The sequence below is a fragment of the Sorex araneus genome, chromosome 1 (genome assembly GCF_027595985.1).
Source record: "Sorex araneus isolate mSorAra2 chromosome 1, mSorAra2.pri, whole genome shotgun sequence".
NCBI lineage: Eukaryota > Metazoa > Chordata > Mammalia > Eulipotyphla > Soricidae > Sorex > Sorex araneus.
In genome coordinates this window covers 430,346,813-430,365,075 of record NC_073302.1, presented here as the reverse complement: position 1 = coordinate 430,365,075, position 18,263 = coordinate 430,346,813, and the positions used below count along the sequence as shown (strand labels likewise).

Here is an 18,263-nt window from a genome sequence, read left to right as displayed (position 1 = left end):
AAGGCAGATTTGGTTGAGAGGGGATCAGACAGGTTCTCTGCACTTGCTCTGTGAGCTCGAACCTTAAATACTTTATCCGTGATTTGAACATAGATGAATCTAAGGATGTGGGGGGCTGGGGAGAAGGGGGAGGAGAAGGGAATATAGCTGGTCAAAAGTGATTCTATGAGTCAGAGGGATAGTACAACAGATTGGGCACTGGCCTTGCATACGACCAACCTAGATTCATTCCCCAGCATTGCATCTGGTCCCCTGAGCCCCTGCAGCCAGGAGTGGGCAAAAAAATAAACAACATGGTTCTAGGCATTGCCAGAAAGACCCGGAGAGTCCCGGCAGCTGGGAGGTGCTTACCTCCTACATCCCAAAAGGAGTCACAGCTGGCTCCAGTCAGGCTTCCTCGTGGCGACATCACAGGCTCGACTGTGCTTAGAAAGGGCCCTGGCTGCCAATGGGCAGGTTGGGAGATGGGTAACTGTGTTGAGCTGAGGATGGAGCAAATTGAGAAGAGAGTCGGCTCCAGACGCCCATTCTCAAACACGGCATGGGCAGAGAACCTCTCAGGGTTTCACTAGCACCTTCCTGCATGCATGCATGGGTGTCAGTGCATGTGTTCATGTATGTGCACAGGCGCCTTACACGTGTGGCGGGTGACAAGAGGAAGCCGAGGGAAAGCACTGGGAGAAGAAAGATGGAGAGAAAGAGAAGGGTTCAGAATTACCCATCACACTTGAACTGCCTTAGCTAGTTGGATCCTTCTCGAAACTAGTCCCTGACTGAGGATCAAGTGTTTTGTTTTTTTTTTTTGAGGAGATTCCAAAGAAGGTCACCCCCCCCCACACACACACACACACACACCAGCTCAGGTCAGCTTTGAGGCTGGCATGAAAACAGGACAGCGGCATCTGGTTCCTTTTGAAAGCTTCCCCCAATGTCCTGATCCTTCCCCATTAGCAGACTCCCTACCCCCACCCCCGAACCCCCAGGCTGTGGGGGAATCTAAATCCAGTACCTCTCACATCCCCATTCCTAGAGTGGGGTCCTCAGTCTGCGGCCTCTGTTTCCCTCCCCCGCCCCCCGCCCCATTTCAGCTGATTGAAGCCTCTAAGGTGGAGGTGGGTGGGACTTCCCTGCTGGGGCAGGAGATTGGACATGGATTCAGGGGGGCTTTTCAGGGGGTCGTCTCTGGAGTAGGGGCTCAGGGCATAGAAACTCTCAGTCTGGTGAGTGGTTGGGGAGGGCACGGGGGCTGCCGAGAAGCAGCTGGGAGACCTCAGGGAACTGCGAGAGCTGTGGCCCTCCACGGGGGTCTGTGCTCCCGATGAGCTCAGTGCAGGACAGCCAGGACATCTGGTCCCGTCTCCTCCCGGGGGCTGCGTATCCGTCCTTATTATTATGCCGTCAGCTCATCATAGTTGTCCTGGAGAACGAGGTCCTGCTGCCTGGTGATCATTGTCTGTGATGTCAGTGCTCGGCCTGATGGATGGTCCTCCTCCTCCTCTTCCTCGCCCCCTTGCTATTCCCGTGCCCGTCTTCACACGCCCTCTCCTTTCTTCCCGGCCAGCGGGAACACACCCATCGCCGTATGGGGCACGAACCTGGACCTCATTCAGAACCCCCAGATCCGCGCCAAGCACGAAGGAAAGGAGCACATCAATGTGAGTCACGGGCTGGTAGGCATGGTGGGGACGGAACCCCCTCCCCACCCTGCCATAACGCACATCCCCCAGGGGTGCTGGGGCAGGTCTGTCCCAGACCCAAAGCTCCATGATAGCTGATGCTCCTGAGCACTGGAGTGGTGGGATGGGAGAGCAGATATGAGTGTCTTCACACCTTCGGGTGCACAAACAGCTTTGGGGGCTGCATGCCCTAATTCTGCCATCCCCCGAGTCACAGCTCAGGGGGGAGCTGGGGGGGCACACCGCCGAGATTGCTCTGGCTGTGGTGGCACCACCCCTCCGGGGCCCCATTGACACTGCATAATGAGCATCCTGGGACACTCACTGGTGCTTTGGCGTTTGTGGGGTGCAGAGATGGTCTGCACGGGGTCTGCACGGCCTTCTGCCCTGGCCCCTCCCCATTGGCTCCCTTTCTGGTGCCCCCTGCAGCTCTGCGAGGTTCTAAACGAGACAGAAATGACCTGCCAGGCACCTGCTCTAGCCCTGGGGCCCGACCACCAATCCGACCTGACCGAGAGGCCCGAGGAGTTCGGCTTTATCCTTGACAACGTGCAGTCCCTGCTCATCCTCAACAAGACCAACTTCACCTACTACCCCAACCCCGTCTTTGAGGCCTTTGGTCCCTCTGGCATCCTGGAGCTCAAGCCGGGCACACCCATTATCCTGAAGGTAGGGGGCAGCGGTGGGGGCGGGCAGGGGGCAGTAGGCAGGCAGGCAGGAAGGACATTTCAAGATCAGAATTCCTCCTGGCAATTGAGGTGTGGCCCGGAGTTGGTTGGCTGTGGGCTTGGAGTGAGAGGAAAAGTCTTTTTTTTTTTTTAAATTTTTAAAATTTTATTGAATCACCGTGAGATAGTTACAAGCTTTAATGTTTGGGTTACAATCTCACAATGATCAAATACCCATCCCTCCACCAGTGCACATTCCCCACCACCAATATCCCAGGTATACCCCCCCCTTTCCCACCCCCACCCCCCGCCTCTAAGGCAGACAATATTCCCCATACTCTCTCTACTTTTCGGCATTATAGCTTGCAACACAGACACTAGAGGTTATCATGTTTGGTCCATTATCTACTTTTGGTATGCATCTCCCATCCCAACTGGTTCCTTCAGCCATCATTTTCTTAGTGATCCCTTCTCTATTCCATCTGCTTTCTCCCCTCCGCTCATGAAGCAGGCTTCTAGCTATGGGGCAATCCTCCTGGCCCTTGTATCTACTGTCCTTGGGTGTCAGCCTCATGTGATGCTACCCTACACTCCACAAATGAGTGCAGTTGAGAGGAAAATCTTGACAGTCTGTGGGGACCTGAGCAGGGCTGACAGAACGCAAGTCATCCAGCTCTTAATCTTGGTTCCCTGAGTTCAGAATCTGGGAGATCAAGGCTTTGACAGCTCCCTCCTGGACCACGCTCTGCAAACCACAGCCAAGTTTCTTTGGAGCACAGGGGTCAAATCTTCTTTAAAGGACTGAGGGGGAGGCCATACCTGGAGGTGCTCAGGGCTCCTACTAGCTCAGTGCTTGGGGGTTGTGTGGTGCTAGGGGCCTGGGCCTCCCTCACGCGACGCCTGTACCAGCCTCTGGACCATCTCTCTGGCACCTGCAAATTCACTCTAACTTATTTGATACTCTGGAATGCAGATTCTTCTGAGGCTGCAGGGTTTTTTTTTTTAATTTTATAATGTAGTTCAAAATGGGCTGGAGCGATAGCACAATGGGTAGGGTGTTTGCCTTGCACGCGGCCGACTTGGGTTCAATTTCTTCGTCCCTCTCAGAGAGCCCAGCAAGCTACTAAGAGTATCCTGCCTGCATGGCAGAGCCTGGAAAGCTACCCGTGGTGTATTCAATATGCCAAAAACAGTAACAACAAATCTCACAATGGAGATGTTATTGGTGCCCGCTTGAGCAAATCAATGAACAATGAGACCACAGTGCTGCAGTGCTAGAGTTCAAAATACTTGATGACATTTAATATTCAAACACCAATCCCACCACCATACACCTTCCAACCACCATATTTCGGGTGTTTCCATCCCGAACCCCAATCCCTGCCCCAAGCAGGACCGAAATAATATATTTCCCTCTAAGGTTGTTAGCCTTCTACTTTGAATTCCCCTCAAGTGTGGTGCGGAACTCTTGGAGTATGGGTAGATTGTGTCTTATGAAATGACGCGCAACCGCAAATTTGGCCGCCCAGTCCAGGAAAGGTTCACTCATGGGTGAGGCTCTTCCGGAGTGTGTGGGGAGCGGCTGTGAGCAGGGCGGTAATTGGGTTCTGGAAGTTTTCGGCTGCCAGGGCTGGGTCCCTTGGGGCGGGGAAGGGTCTCACCTGCCCCCCTCCAGGGTGCCCCGAGTGAAACAGCCTAGTGCAGGGTCCAGTGGCATGGTTATGGTGAACATTGTGTTGCTCCCTTCCGGAAGAGAGGGACATGTGATCTGGATGGTGACCGAACACGACATTATCAGGCGCCAGCCAGGGGTGGCTAAGGGGTGTGACTGCTGAGTTGCTGGAGACGGGTGGGGGGATATGGGCAGAGAATCTCTGTTCCAGGTCCCGCTGAACCCGGGGTTCTCAGCCACAAAGTCCCACATACCTGGATTTTCTGGGGATTCATTTGTGGATAAGGCTCGACCCGAGTGTGTGGAGAGCAGCCGTGAGCATGGCAGTGGTTGAGTTCTGGTGGTTTCGGCAGCGGGGCTGCATCCCTTGGGGCGGGGAGGGGTCTCACTCGCCCCCCTCTGAGGCGCCCCGAGTGAAACATGAGGCTGAAGTTTTTTTGTTTTTTTTTTTTTTAATTTTATTTATTTTTAATTAGAGAATCACCGTGAGGGTACAGTTACAGATTTATACACTTTTGTGCTTATACTTCCCTCATACAAACTTTGGGAACCCATCCCTTCACCAGTGCCCATTCTCCACCACCCGTAAACCCAGTGTCCCTCCCACCCTCCCCAATCCCATCTCCCCCCCACCCCACCCTGCCACTGTGGCAAGGCATTCCCTTCTGTTTTCTCTCTCTAATTAGCTGTTGTGGTTTGCAATAAAGGTGTTGAGTGGCCGCTGTGCTCAGTCTCTAGCCCTCATTCAGCCCGCAACTCCCTTCCCCCACATGGCCTTCGACTACAATGTAGTTGGTGATCGCTTCTCTGAGTTGACCTTTCCCCGGAATGTGAGGCCAGCCTCGAAGCCATGGAGTCAACCTCCTGGTACTTATTTCTACAGTTCTTGGGTGATAGTCTCCCACTCTGTTATTCTATATACCATAGATGAGTGCAATCTTTCTATGTCTGTCTCTCTCTTTCTGACTCATTTCACTCAGCATGAAACTTTTCATGCCCATCCACTTAACTACAAAATTCTTGACCTCCTTTTTTCTAACAGCTGCATAGTATTCCATTGTATAGATGTTCCAAAGTTTCCTCAACCAGTCATCCGTTCTGGGGCATTCGGGTTTTTTCCAGATTCTGGCTATTGTAAACAGTGCTGCGATGAACATACATGTGCAGATGTTGTTTCGATTGTACTTTTTTGCCTCTCTGGGATATATTCCCAGCAGTGGTATTGCTGGGTCAAATGGGAATTCAATATCTAATTTTTTGAGAAGCATCCAAATTGTTTTCCAGAAGGGCTGAACCAGTCGGCATTCCCACCAGCAGTGAAGAAGGGTCCCTTTCTCCCCACATCCTCTCCAACAGCGGTTGCTTTTGTTCTTTTGGATGTGTGCTAGTCTCCGTGGTGTGAGGTGGTATCTCATGGTTGTTTTGATCTGCATCTCTCTGATGATTAGTGATGCAGAGCACTTTTTCATGTGCCTTTTGGCCATTCGTATTTCTTCCTTGGTAAAGTTTCTGTTCATTTCTTCGCCCCATTTTTTGATGGGGTTGGATGTTTTCTTCTTGTAGAGTTCAACCAGTGCTTTATATACCATTGATATCAACCCCTTATCTAATGGGTATTGTGTAAATATCCTTTCCCATTCTGTGGATAGTCTTTGGATTCTGGTCAATGTATTTCTTGCGGTGCAGAAGCTTTTTAGTTTAATGTAGTCCCATTTGTTGATCTCTGTTTTTACTAGATTGCTTAGTTCCGTGATGAGGCTGAAGTTTTAGTCGAAAAGAGCATCTTGATTGTTGACCTCCCACCGAGGAAGTGGGGAGCGGGATAGTCCGTGCCACAGAGTGAGGTCCCGTGGCCACCCCGCCACGAAGGGGCCGGGGAGTGATGGGCGGCCAGCCAGGCTGGGGCCCTGACTCTGCGCCTGGGGGCTGGGCTTCTCTCCTTCCAGGGCAAGAACCTGATCCCGCCGGTGGCTGGGGGCAACGTGAAGCTCAACTACACAGTGCTCGTCGGGGAGAAGCCCTGCACCGTGACCGTGTCGGACGTGCAGCTGCTCTGCGAGTCCCCCAACCTCATCGGGCGGCACAAAGTGATGGTGAGGCCGCCGTTGTCCCTGCATGGGGTTCTGGCCAGGCGGGAGCTGCTGCCTGCTGGGGGCCCGGGACTTGCAGACCTTTGTCTGGGCTGCCTGCGAGGAGACGTTACTGTTTGCTTCTCCCTACCCCTGAGCTGCTTCTCTGTGTGGCCTCGTCCCCGTCTGTGTTAGGTGCCGCTGACAGGGGTGCACAGCCTGATGGGATGAGCTGAGAGGCAGGAACTGCCAGGGGAGCACCCCCCCACACACTGTGCCCCCCCACCCCCGCCCCGTGGGCCTGGGCAGACCCGTCACATCACCTTCTGAGCTCAGTCCTCTCCTGGGATGAACTCAGGAATCCGGTTCTGGCTCCGTGGTCCAAGATCTTTCTAGACTAGTCATGCTGTGCCCGTGTTTTGGATCCCCAATGGTGGAGAGACCAAGTCCACGCATGATAATGCAAAAGCCTTAATAAAAAAGGAACTTGATTACTAGCCCGAGCCATTGCTAGCTCGAGTGAGGGCCCAAGTCTCATCCAACACAGTGGAGGCTTGACAAGGACCCCGACTCCTAATCACAAGCAGTTTATAGAGGGTTCAGAGGTGAGAAAGAATTTATATCCTGGTCTATTTTTAGCAGTGGTCCTATTACAACAGTGGTCAGCAATTAGGCAATGGTTAGTAACAGTTTCTAAGGAGGGTGCAGTGACCCCTCATGACCGGCCAGACCCAACTGCCCAATTCCTTATCTAGGCAAATAACTCAACTGGGAGTTTCCCAGAAACTGCAAGTCCTGCTTTGGGGAAACAGAAACTGAGGACTCGTTGAGACTTAATGTCAGCGGCAGCTTGTCACGGCATCCGTTTCTCCCTCACAGCCGTGTGCTTTTCCCTTGTGACAATCATAATGTCGGCTCTTGAATGTGAGGACGGGTGATTCCCGTGTCGAAAGGAGCCGTGTATACCGCTCTCCCTCAGCCCCACGACACCCCGACTTCAGTTCTCATAGCCAAAGGTGGTCCTGCTGGCTGAGTCCCTGCCCTGCTGCCCACTGCCGGCCGCATGCTTCATCCCTGCACCTGGGGACACATTCCTGGGAGGTGCTTGCCGCCACCCCCAGCACCCCATTGCCCTCCATGTCCCCCCCAGGCCCGCGTTGGTGGCATGGAGTACTCGCCAGGCATGGTGTACATCGCCCCTGACAGCCCGCTCAGCCTCCCGGCCATCGTCAGCATCGCCGTGGCCGGCGGCCTCCTCATCATCTTCATCGTGGCCGTGCTCATCGCCTACAAACGCAAGTCCCGCGAGAGTGACCTCACGCTGAAGCGGCTGCAGATGCAGATGGACAACCTGGAGTCTCGAGTGGCCCTGGAGTGCAAGGAAGGTACATGGAGTGGCCCCGTGTGTGTGTGTGTGTGTGTGTGTGTGTGTGTGTGTACCTGGAACACATGTGTGAACTTGTGTGCAAAGTTGTGTGCGTGCACAGGCATTCATGTGTGTGTGTCTCACACATGAGCAGAGCATGCAGGCTGGGCAGCGGTGGGCAGGGCTAAGGTTGGGGAGCTCCCTGTGGAACTCAGCCACTTCTCTAAACCTCGACCCCAATGTCATCCATCCCATAGCAGGTTCGCTTTCCCGCCAAGCCAGGCTGCGTGAGGCTGAGCTCCCTTCCTCTCCCCCGCGAGACCCCTTCCCTTCTCTCCCCTACATGGGCAGGGATCATTTTTATTTATCTTTTTGCTTTTTCTTGGGAAAACCCCGGCAATGCACAGGGGTTACTCCTGGCTCTGCACTCAGGAATTACTCCTGGCGGTGCTCAGGGGACCATAGGAGATGCTGGGAATCGAACCCAGGCTGGCCGCATGCAAGGCAAACGCCCTACCTGCTGTGCCATCGCTCCAGCCCCAAGGGCAGGGATCGTTTGAACCCCTTCCCAAGCACCTCCCAGCCCAGACTTCCGGCCCAGCGAACCGAGTCTTGCTTCTTTGGGAGACTCGGAGGGTGTCTTGCCTCTGAAGGTCACCTTCAGCCCTTTCCTGCACTGGCAAGGCGAGGCCAAAGTGTGTTCTGAGATTTTTCCTAGCTGAGCTGAATTTGAGTAAAAAATCTAAGAGTCGGGCTGTGGGTCCACCCCTACCCGTCCCTCCTCCCCGCACCGAGAGATCGATTGGGAGTCTCCAAGGGAAGGTGTGAGCTGGTGCTTTCCCGGGGATGTGTGCGTGGAGTCCGTCCGGAGGCCCTGGGCTCCCCCCACCCCCCTCAGCAGGCAGCATGGTTGTCTCCCAGGACTCTTAACGACGGGCTCTTATTATGTTTACGCTGCTGTGTTTTCTTCCCCACACCTTGCTCTTCCCTCTAATTAGGTGTAGCGATTAGAATCGCTTGTGTGTGACAGGCAGGAGGACTTTGCATGCTAGAGGTGCTTGGTGGCTTGAGGGAGAGCTGCGGGTGGAGGACAGGGCTGGCTTCCCCCTCTGCAGCCAGTGACCCCCAGGAGGAGGGGCGTAGGCACACTAGGGCCTTGAGAATGGGGCTCCTACTCCCATGGACCAGAGGGGCAGTGAGTGACAGAGTCAGGTCAGAGTGTCTGTGAGGGGGCTGGGAGAGGGCTCCAGCATCAGGCCCTGGACAGAGCAGAAGAGAGACCCAGAGCCTTGGGCAGCGAGGATTGACCAGGCACCGCTTTCCTGGGTCTCCCTGAGCTGGCTCTGAGCTTTGCAGGGCAGCTTGGAGCCAGGGACGATGCTTGGTGGCACCTACACAGCGGCTCTGCAGAGACCCAGCCTGGTCTTGCTGTGTAAACACACGCTTACACACACACACGGTCACTGCTTGATCAGGAGTGCACCCTTCGGGCACACACACACGCACACACACACATGCACACACATGCGCACACATGCACGCACACGTGCTCACACATGCTCACACACATTCACTCATGCCCACAAGCACACACACACACAACTTGTGCTCACACACACATTCCCTTGTGCCCACAAGTGCACACCCGCACACACATGCACACATGGGTTTCTCGCAGGATACACTCATGTGTTCAGCATGGCTTGGGGCCACAGTACCTGTTCCCAAGGTTTTCAGCTCCCTTTGACCGGCATGCACATGTACTTCGGATAAATTCCCCTTAGAGGATTAGCCCATGGTTGGAAGCCTGTCTCAAGTGCTGGGGAGAAAGCAGTTGGGATAGAGAGGGACCATTATGACAAAGATATTTGGAAATGATCATTCTGGATAAGAACTGTGTGCTTACTGTGTGCTTACTTGCAAACTGTGATACCCAAGAGAGAGAGACAGAGAGAGAGAGAGAGAGAGAGAGAGAGAGAGAGAAGGAAAATGCCTGCCATAGAGGCAGGGTGGGAGTTGATGGGAGGGAAACTGGGGACATTAGTGTTGGGAAATGTACACTGGTGGAGGGATGGGTGTTTGATCATTGTATGACTGAAAACCAATCTTGAACAGTTTTGTAACTGTTTATCTCACAGTGACTCAATTAAAACAAACAAAAATATAGAGTAAAAAAAACAAAATTCTGTTTGGACACAGGAGACTTTTGCCTTTCCAGCCAGGAACACCAGCATCCCTAAGGCCCCAAACCCAAGTGCCCCAGACCTTGTGATCAACACTGCAGGGGGCGATGGAGTAGTGCCTGGGTGGCCATACTGTGTTTGCGACAGCTGCAGAGCTCCCTGGCATGGCACTGGCATTGCAAGACCCTCGAGCTGTGGCACATGAGGTCACCGCATACCACCATTCTGTTCTCGTGTCTGTAGGAATAGATGAGTCATTGGCCACTGGCTGTTCTGCTTGATCATGACGTGTTCACCATCCTGGTTGTGTGTGCACACCAGTGTGTGTGTGTGCGCACATCTGTGTGTACGAGCGTGGGGACATGCGCATGCGTTTCATGCGCCCTATGTGTGTACATGAGTGGGCGGTATCTGTATGAGCAGAGCTGGGAAGCCCAGGCAGAGTCCCCTGGCTGCCTCCAGCCACAGAGGACAGGCTGGGGCATAATTGGGGGGCACAGATGGGCTTTGGGCTACAGGCTGGGCTTCCCAGAGGACAGGGAGAGTCTTGGTCTTGATGACCCTCTGGGCACCTAAGCTGCCACCAATGCAGTCCTGCCACATCCTTGACCTTTCAGAAGCACCTTCTTGCAGGAGGGAAAAGCTCCAGCCTGTGTGTTTAGACAGAAGGAGGGTGTGAGAGTTTGTAGCAGATGTCTTGGGAACTGACCGGAAGTAGAAGATCCTTTCCCCAGAAAAAGGGCATCTGGTTTCTGTCTGCAGAGGGTGACAGAGCTGCCATCTGAGCCTCCCTGGGTGATTTGATGGCTCCAGTGAGCTGCATGGGGCATCAGAAGCAGTTAATTCTTTCTTTTTTTTTCTTTTTGGGTCACACCTGGCAAGGCTCAGGGGTTACTCCTGGCTCATGCACTCAGGAATAACTCCTGGTGGTACTTGGAGGACCATATAGGGTGCTGAGAATTGAACCTGGGTCAGCCACGTGCATGGCAAACCCCCTACTCGCTGTGCTATTGCTCCAGCCCCCAGAAGCAGTCACTCTTAAATCTGCAGGAATAGCCATTGTAAAAGCCAGTGTCAGGACCAGACCATTGCTGGAACTCTCTTCTCTCCTCAACCCCACACTTTATATTCCTCTGTAGCTGACAAAACAAAGCCCTTTGTTATTAGTTGGGGAGGCCATCCTGGGTCCAGCAGCAGCACAGAACTGTGGACAGCGCCCCTCAACCCCCATTCATACTACTCTTTCCCATGCCTTCCCCCGCCGTGTTCCTAGTTACTTAAAACACACACACCCAGAATATAAAATAACACAATATGAGACTGACACCCAAGGACAGTAGACACAAGGGCCAGGTATATTGCTCCATAGTTGGAAGCCCGCCTCATGAACTGGGGAAGAAGGGAGCTAGAATAGAGAAGGAATCACTAAGTCAATGATGGTTGGAGGGATCATTCAGGATGGGAGATGTGTGATAAAAGTAGATAAAGGACCAAACATGATAGCCTATCTGTATCTATATTGCAAAATATAATGCCCCAAAGTAGAGAGAGTATGGGAGAAATTGTCTGCCATAGATGCAGGGGGAGGGTTGGGTTTGGAGAGGGGATACTGGGGACATTGGTGGTGGAGAATGTGCACTGGTGGAGGGATGGGTGTTTGATCATCGTATGACTGAAACTCAAACATAAAATCTTTCTAAGTGTCGCTCACGGTGATTCAATGAACACACACACCACACACACACACACACAAACACACACATAGACCTTTGCCCCTGCTTAATCCTGTACCTCATGGTCCATTGCTTATGTGCCCCTGGGTTGGTAGCAGGTTCCAAATCTGTGTTGGGGTTGCCTGAGCCCCGCCAACCTCATCATTGTCATGGGCTTCTCTTTGTGCCAGCCTTTGCGGAGCTGCAGACCGACATCCATGAGCTGACCAGCGACCTGGATGGAGCAGGGATTCCCTTCCTGGACTACCGAACCTACACCATGCGGGTGTTATTCCCAGGCATCGAAGACCACCCCGTCCTCCGGGACCTTGAGGTGAGACACAGTGTCCATGGCCCTGCCCGTCCTCATCATGTCTGTCACAATATTGGGCCCAGAAAGCTGGTGGCTCCTTCCTCTCCAGCCCCCATGTGTGGTGTGTGGGGGGGATAACAACTTGTTCCTGGTCCTCGCATCCCCTTCCCTCACCCCTCAAGGCCTCTTATCACTGCCATCAGTCTCCCTGGAGGAGGTGGGACTGAGTCAGACACCCTCAGAGCTTAGATGGAAGGTGGACTTTGTCTACCTGAAAGGGAGTTTGTAGCAGACAGCTTGAGAACTGACCAGAAGTGGAAGATCCTCTCCCTAGAAAACGGGCATCAGGTTCCTGTATGCAGAAATAAGACAGCAGCAGAGGAAGGCAGGGAGGTCACGGAGCCTGGGGTTAAGAAACCGCAGTGGAAGGGTTTTGCCACTTAGTTGGTGCTTGCTGCATGTCTGTGGGTAGGCTAAGTGGAGATGGGGAAGCGAATGATGAAAACATTAACTGTCGTATGTACCAGCAGGGACCACATCTCTGGAACATTTTATCCCACTTACTGTCTAGCATAGTATCTGGCTTATGCATATATTCATATTTCCCTTTGTTCCAAAAGGGATTTGGAATGACTGTTAAGACAAATACCAGAGCAAAGTGAAAAATATAAATGCGAGGAAACAGGGGTAGAATAATCCCCATAAGGAAGAGCCTCTGTTTAGGTGGCCATGGGTTAGCAGCCCAGTCCGGTTGCAGATATGTGACACGCACGCTCTCATTTTCGTCTCCTAAGTGGGTCTGTGCACACGCATCCAGAGACAGGGAACAAAGGCCACAAGGACCCAGTGGTTGTCTGGAGTTCACAGCTGGGAGGGAGTGGTGTCGGCCATTGAGTTAGAATTCTGATTGTGGGCTTCCAGTGACAAGGCTATGGCCCTAACTTTGGGAGCGCTACCTCTCTGTCATGCCTGGAAGCCTTCATTAGGACACGTCAAAAATCTGCATCCTCAACAACAATGAGAAATAAGTGGAACCCTGCAGCCGGTCTTGTCCCTGAAATCAGAAGCAGAGCTATTGCAGAGAGTTGCGTGATTTTGCAGGACCAACCCTAGGGACTGATGGTGGGTTCTCCTAGTAGCTAAATAGGTCATGTCCCTCTGCAGCAAACTCAGTGAGTCCCTGTGGACTTTGGGGGAATCACACACTATTCTCTGTGCTTGTTTGTTGAGTGCAGTGTGTGTGTGTGTGTGTGTGTGTGTGTGTGTGTTATTAATACCACAAGGCACTTATACAGATTCTGGGACTGGGCTCCATGGCCACAGAGGAAATGCACCTCCCCCAGCTCTTTGCCTTCATGTCTGTACTCAGGACACACGGGCAACAGTCCCAACACCTAATGGTTCAGCACCACATGTTTTCTCCCCCAGACTGAGCCTCGGCTCCTCAGCGAGATGCACAGACTAGAGCCCCGCCCAGCAAGCCTGCCTCAGGAGGGAAAGGCCATCTAGGGTTCCCTCGCCCCTCAAGCCTACCCTCAAACTCTGGCAGACTCTGTGCTTCCCTACAATGCCATCCAACCCTGCCTGCCTCACTTTCCAATGTCCAGGCACCCCCAAACGGAGCCTTCTAGGGCTGCAGAAGGAGCCCTATCTTACCCATCTGCCCAGAGACCCCAGATCAGCCTAGTCTCAGAAACTACCTTTTACACCACGGAGACGTGGTCCACTCCTTTGGCTGGACACTCGGAAGGTGTGGGATGGGCTCGGTCTGCCCAGAACCAGAGTCAAGTCACTGATCCTCCCTCCCTCAACCTCATCAGGGGGTTTGGGATGAACACCCCCACCCAGGCCTGCAGAAGGCTTCTGGGATTTGGTTCTGCTCGCTCCAGCCTTTCTCTCTGTCCATGTCCAGTGATGCCCGCTCTATCTCTTGCTGAGTGACCATAGCCCCAGCAAGGGACTTCAAGTACTGGTCTCATTACCAAAGTGTTCCCTACTGTGAATCCCAAGTCAACAATTCAGTACTGCAAGGAGCAGCTAAGGTGTGTGTGTGTGTGTGTGTGTGTGTGGTGTTTCCCAAACAGGCTGCTGTGTTGTCTGAGGGCTAAATGGAGCCATGGGAGAGGCTTGGGATTGTTCAAAGTCCCTGATCTGTGACGGATGGGCTAACATCATGTCACTGGGACCCCCAAGATGCTCTGGAAGGACCTTCAGCTCTGCCTCTGACCCACCTCCTGCCTGCTTTATGAATGAAGCCGGCAAGCCTTTATTCCACCTCAGCCACCTCCAGCCCAGGGATCCTCTTTCCTGGCCTTCTCCCCAAGGGGAGTGGTGCTGAGCGCCCAAAGCTGCCCCCCAGAGAGGGAGTCTCCAGGCTTACTGCCCTCTCTGAACCGGAAGCTCTGAGACGGGTAATGGTCAGGCACGTCCTTGGAGGCAAGTCGCTCATGTGATTTCTAGGAAGTGGGTTAAAGTAGATGTGAGGATGATAGTACAGCGGGTAGGGCATTTACCTTCCATGTGGCCGACCCGGGTTTGAACCCTGCATCCCATATGGTCCCTCAAGCACTGCCAGGAGTGATTCCTGAGTGAAGAGCCAGGAGTAACCCAAATATCACCAGATGTGGCCCCCAAAGAAAACAAATCAAAAGAAGTAGATACAAAACATGTCCTTTCCTCCAGTCTGAAATGTACAGTGTAGGGCGTTCTGTCCACTCACCTTACCACCGTCCACCTCGAGAACTTTCTCCATTCTCCCAGGGGGAATCGGTATGCACAGAATGTCTCCTCTATCTGTCCCTCTCCTGACCCTTGGCAGCCACTGTCTGTCCTTTTATGGATTTGACTACTCTACACAGAGCCTATGAGTAGAATCAAAGCTCTCTGTCCGGGGCTGGAGCAATAGCACAGCAGGTAGGGCATTTGCCTTGCACGCGGCCAACCCGGGTTCGATTCCCAGCATCCCATATGGTCACCTGAGCACTGCCAGGGGTGATTCTTGAGTGCAGAGCCAGGAGTAACCCCTGTGCATCGCCAGATGTGACCCCCAAAACAAAATAAAACAGATAAAAAGCTCTCTGTCTTCCAAAAGGTTTCTTTTGTAGTAAAATAATGTTCTGTGCTGGAGGAGGAGGTGGGAGAGAGGTGTTGCAAATGATGCTCAGGGTGCTAGGGGCCTCTCCTGCTGATATTCAGCCAACTAAACCAGACAGTTAGATGCTCGGGCCTGGGGATGTGGCATTGCTTGGGGCCCTATGGTACCCGGGACCACCAGAGCCACAGCTGACGGTGCTGTGCAGGGGTGGCATGTAGAGCTGGGGATGCAGCCAGGGCCCATGGCCTGTGAAACATGCACCTCTGTGCTCTCTCTCCAGCCTCACACAGTGTTTGCGCTCAGCATGTTGCAGCCTGTGGTTGACTTTCTTTCCCTCGAAGGTCCAGTGCTCCTCATGGCTTCTACCTGCCATTTGGTGGGTCTGTTCCTCTGTACCCAGACATTTGGGTTGCTCCCTCCTGTCAATGAGAGGTCACATGGCTACAAACAGGGGTGTGTGAGTATCTCTCTGAGCAGCTCCTCTCCTTTCCATTCCATCGCAGAGGTGACTTTTCCTGGACCTATGCATCGCTCTGGTTGTGGGCAGAAATGAACTGAGACTCTCCCACGAGAACCAGGGTTAGGGCAGGCTCCACTCTTCTATGACACATCCAGTCACCTTGCATGGGACAGTCTCTTTTTAGAGGTCTCCAGCCCCCTCTTGCCAGCAGAAGTATCACTCCCTGTTGGCTTTCTGAGTGTAGAAATGATCCCAGGAGAGTCACCGACCCATCTAAAGAGAGTTGCCAGTCTGGGGGCACTGGGATGCCAGCCCACTGGCTGGGCAGGAGCCACAAGTGCTTGTGGAGGAGGAAGTGCCCATGACTCCAGGCTGTCCAGAGAGCAGGCCATCTCATCCTCTCTTTAGTGACCATCGGGTAAAATCTAAGCATCTGGGGAAGGGGTTTCTGGGACACTTGGTCACCCAACAGTCCTGTAAAAGCAGAGTACATGGTCTGCACCTAAACCCCGTTTCATTTCTTCCTTGCCTCTAAACTCCAACCTCTGGGTTACCATGAACATTTCATCTCTAGTTTTATATCCGGGCTTCCACTCAATGATCCAACCATCTGGATTTCCAAAAGAAAGGAAATATTGTTTGGGGGTGGCATGGACTTTGCAGAGTGGGAGCGGCAAGCTACAAAGGGGGGGGTGGATTGTTCCGGACTCTTTACCAAGAGTCTTTGCTTGCATCTCCCCCTTCTGCAGGACCCAGTGCCAAAGCAGCCATGAGCTTGGGGATTCTCGAGCTCGAGAGATCTGGGAGAAGCAGCCAGTGGAGTGGGGAAGGCGGCCCATCAAACCACCCCTGGGCTGTACATGCATCGCTTTATCTAATGTCCATAGAACTCTGGCAACACAAGTCCCCCGTTCTCGTACTGAGAACCCAGGGTGGGGGGTCATGGGGAGACAAATCAACCCTTTGAGTAGGAGTCAGATTTGTTCTTTCTCCGATGCTCACTGCTGCCTGACCAGATACTATTTTTCCCTGCCAGCTGCTCTGCTGGACCTCCTTGCTAGAGGCCTCCCTGCAGCCATGCTGGGGTGTAAGACTCTCCGGGCCCCCTCCCCAGCCCACGTGTCTGAAACCACGAAAGGAGGTCCTCAGGGCAGGGCACTACAGGCTTCCTTGCCAAGTTGTAAGGACCCATTTTGGTCAGTGTGTGCCATGTGGCGGCTCTGTGCCCAGGTGATGGCACCGTCTGTTACCACCCGGAAGAAATCAGAGATTCTGTGGTGTACAGAGGCAGGAGGACAGAGGTTTGCAGTTCTTATTTAGAGATGCTGGGGATCAAATCCACGGTCTCTCGTTCGTAGAGCTGGCCAGGTGCTCTGCCGATAGGGGCAGAGGCAAAAAGGATGTAGCCAGGCACTTGTCAGTTTGGGGGAAGAGTTGTGGGAATCAGATAGCCAGAGCATTTGCGTCTCAGGCTGAGGGTGAGATGAAGCTGCCACACCAGCCCCCCAGTGGAGCAGGGAAGCCAGGGGGCCAGGCAGGAGGCAGGCAAGGGTGGGGGAATAGGGTGGGGATGAGGGGTCTCCAGGAGGGCCTGCAGGGGGCCCCTGACTCCTGAGCACCTTCTTTCAACATCGCCCTCTGATCCCACCAGAACCTCGCTAGGGCAACCGAGAACGGGAAAGACTCCTGTCTTTGCCCGCTTTCCTGACTCCCCGACCCTTTGGGTGCCGGGAAGTCAGAGTTCCCGGAAGCACTTCTCTGCTACTCCAGGCACTTCAAGATCCTAGATTTGGCCTCTTGGTCACAAGACCTGGGTCTGATGGGCGTCTGTGCCCAGCCAGCACCCGTCTCCACGCCCAGAACACAGGCCTTCTGCAGACTAGTGGCAAGAACCAGTGTCACTTGTGCCACCGTCTGAATTCCTGGGCTGCCTCGTCTCCCCAGTTTTGATCCTCTAGAGCAGAGGTTTCCAGGGGCATCTGGCCTGATGCCTCTTTTCAGAAACGAAATTCTCTGAGTGACCCTTCACCTACTTTTTTTAAAAATTAAAAACAATTTTTTTAAGTAAATCACATGAGATACTCTGTTAGGACATTGTTCATGATTGAGTTTACATTGTTCATGATTGAACATACATACAACGTTCCAACACGCATCCCTATCTACTTTCTTTAACCAACAGAAGGCACGCCCCCTCCTACACACCCCGGCCCCCCAGAATTGCACCCAGGATAACTACAGTTCTGCTGGACTGTCCCAGCGCTATCCCCGCTGTGGGATGTCAGATTCACCCTCTTCGGGGAAATAGCTGTAGAATAAAGCAGGGGCAGATCCCTGCCCATTCACCAAGTGCCCGTGTCTGGCTCTGGACTGCACACCTGGGCCCTCCGTGCCCCCGAGTAGGCCCAGAGTGGGACCAGGCAGGGCCAGGCTTGGGAGTGTCACAGCCCAGGGTTGGTGGCGCTGGTCTGTCTGTTGGACCCATGAACCAGAGACGGATCAGCTGTGTGTTAGTGGGGCCTCAGTGGGGGGACTGGCCTTGGCCTCCTGAGGTCCTCGTGGAGGGCTGATGGAGGTCGGCCTCAGTAGAAGCACACCCCCCGTTTTAGTTTTTTCAGGCCACACTGAGTCATGCTCAGGGCTTACTCCTGGCTCTGTGCCCACCAGTTAATTACTCCTCATGGGGACGGGGGACCATGTGCGGTGCCAGGGTGGGTGACTTTAAGGCAAGCGCTCTACTGCTGTACTGTCTCTCCAGTCCCTACATAACCCCCTGTAGCTCTGAACTTGCACCAAGAGGGCTAAGGGTATGCAATTGGAGGGGTGTATGGGGAGGGGGGTGGAGCTCTACCCAGAGGATTTCCCTCAACTGTATGAGGCCCTGGGTTCAATCCCAGAAACTGTAATAATAATAATAATAATAATAATAATAATGACACTGCAGCACTGTCGGTTCCCTTGTTCATCGATTTGCTTGAGTGGGCACCAGTAATGTCTCCATTGTGAGACTTGTCGTTACTGTTTTTGGCATATCAAATGTGCCATGAATA

General features: G+C 53.4%; 1 protein-coding gene across 1 annotated transcript in view; it reads left to right on the top strand.

Annotated features, from left to right (window-relative positions):
- Window positions 1–18,263, top strand: part of PLXNA4 (plexin A4) — a 437,848-nt gene that overhangs the window by 373,888 nt on the left and 45,697 nt on the right. Inside the window, exons 17-21 of the mRNA XM_055136802.1 lie at window positions 1,562–1,655; window positions 2,106–2,345; window positions 5,963–6,109; window positions 7,236–7,470; window positions 11,538–11,680. Of these exons, the coding sequence (XP_054992777.1) occupies window positions 1,562–1,655; window positions 2,106–2,345; window positions 5,963–6,109; window positions 7,236–7,470; window positions 11,538–11,680 (859 nt within the window). The remainder of the gene's footprint in view (window positions 1–1,561; window positions 1,656–2,105; window positions 2,346–5,962; window positions 6,110–7,235; window positions 7,471–11,537; window positions 11,681–18,263) is intronic.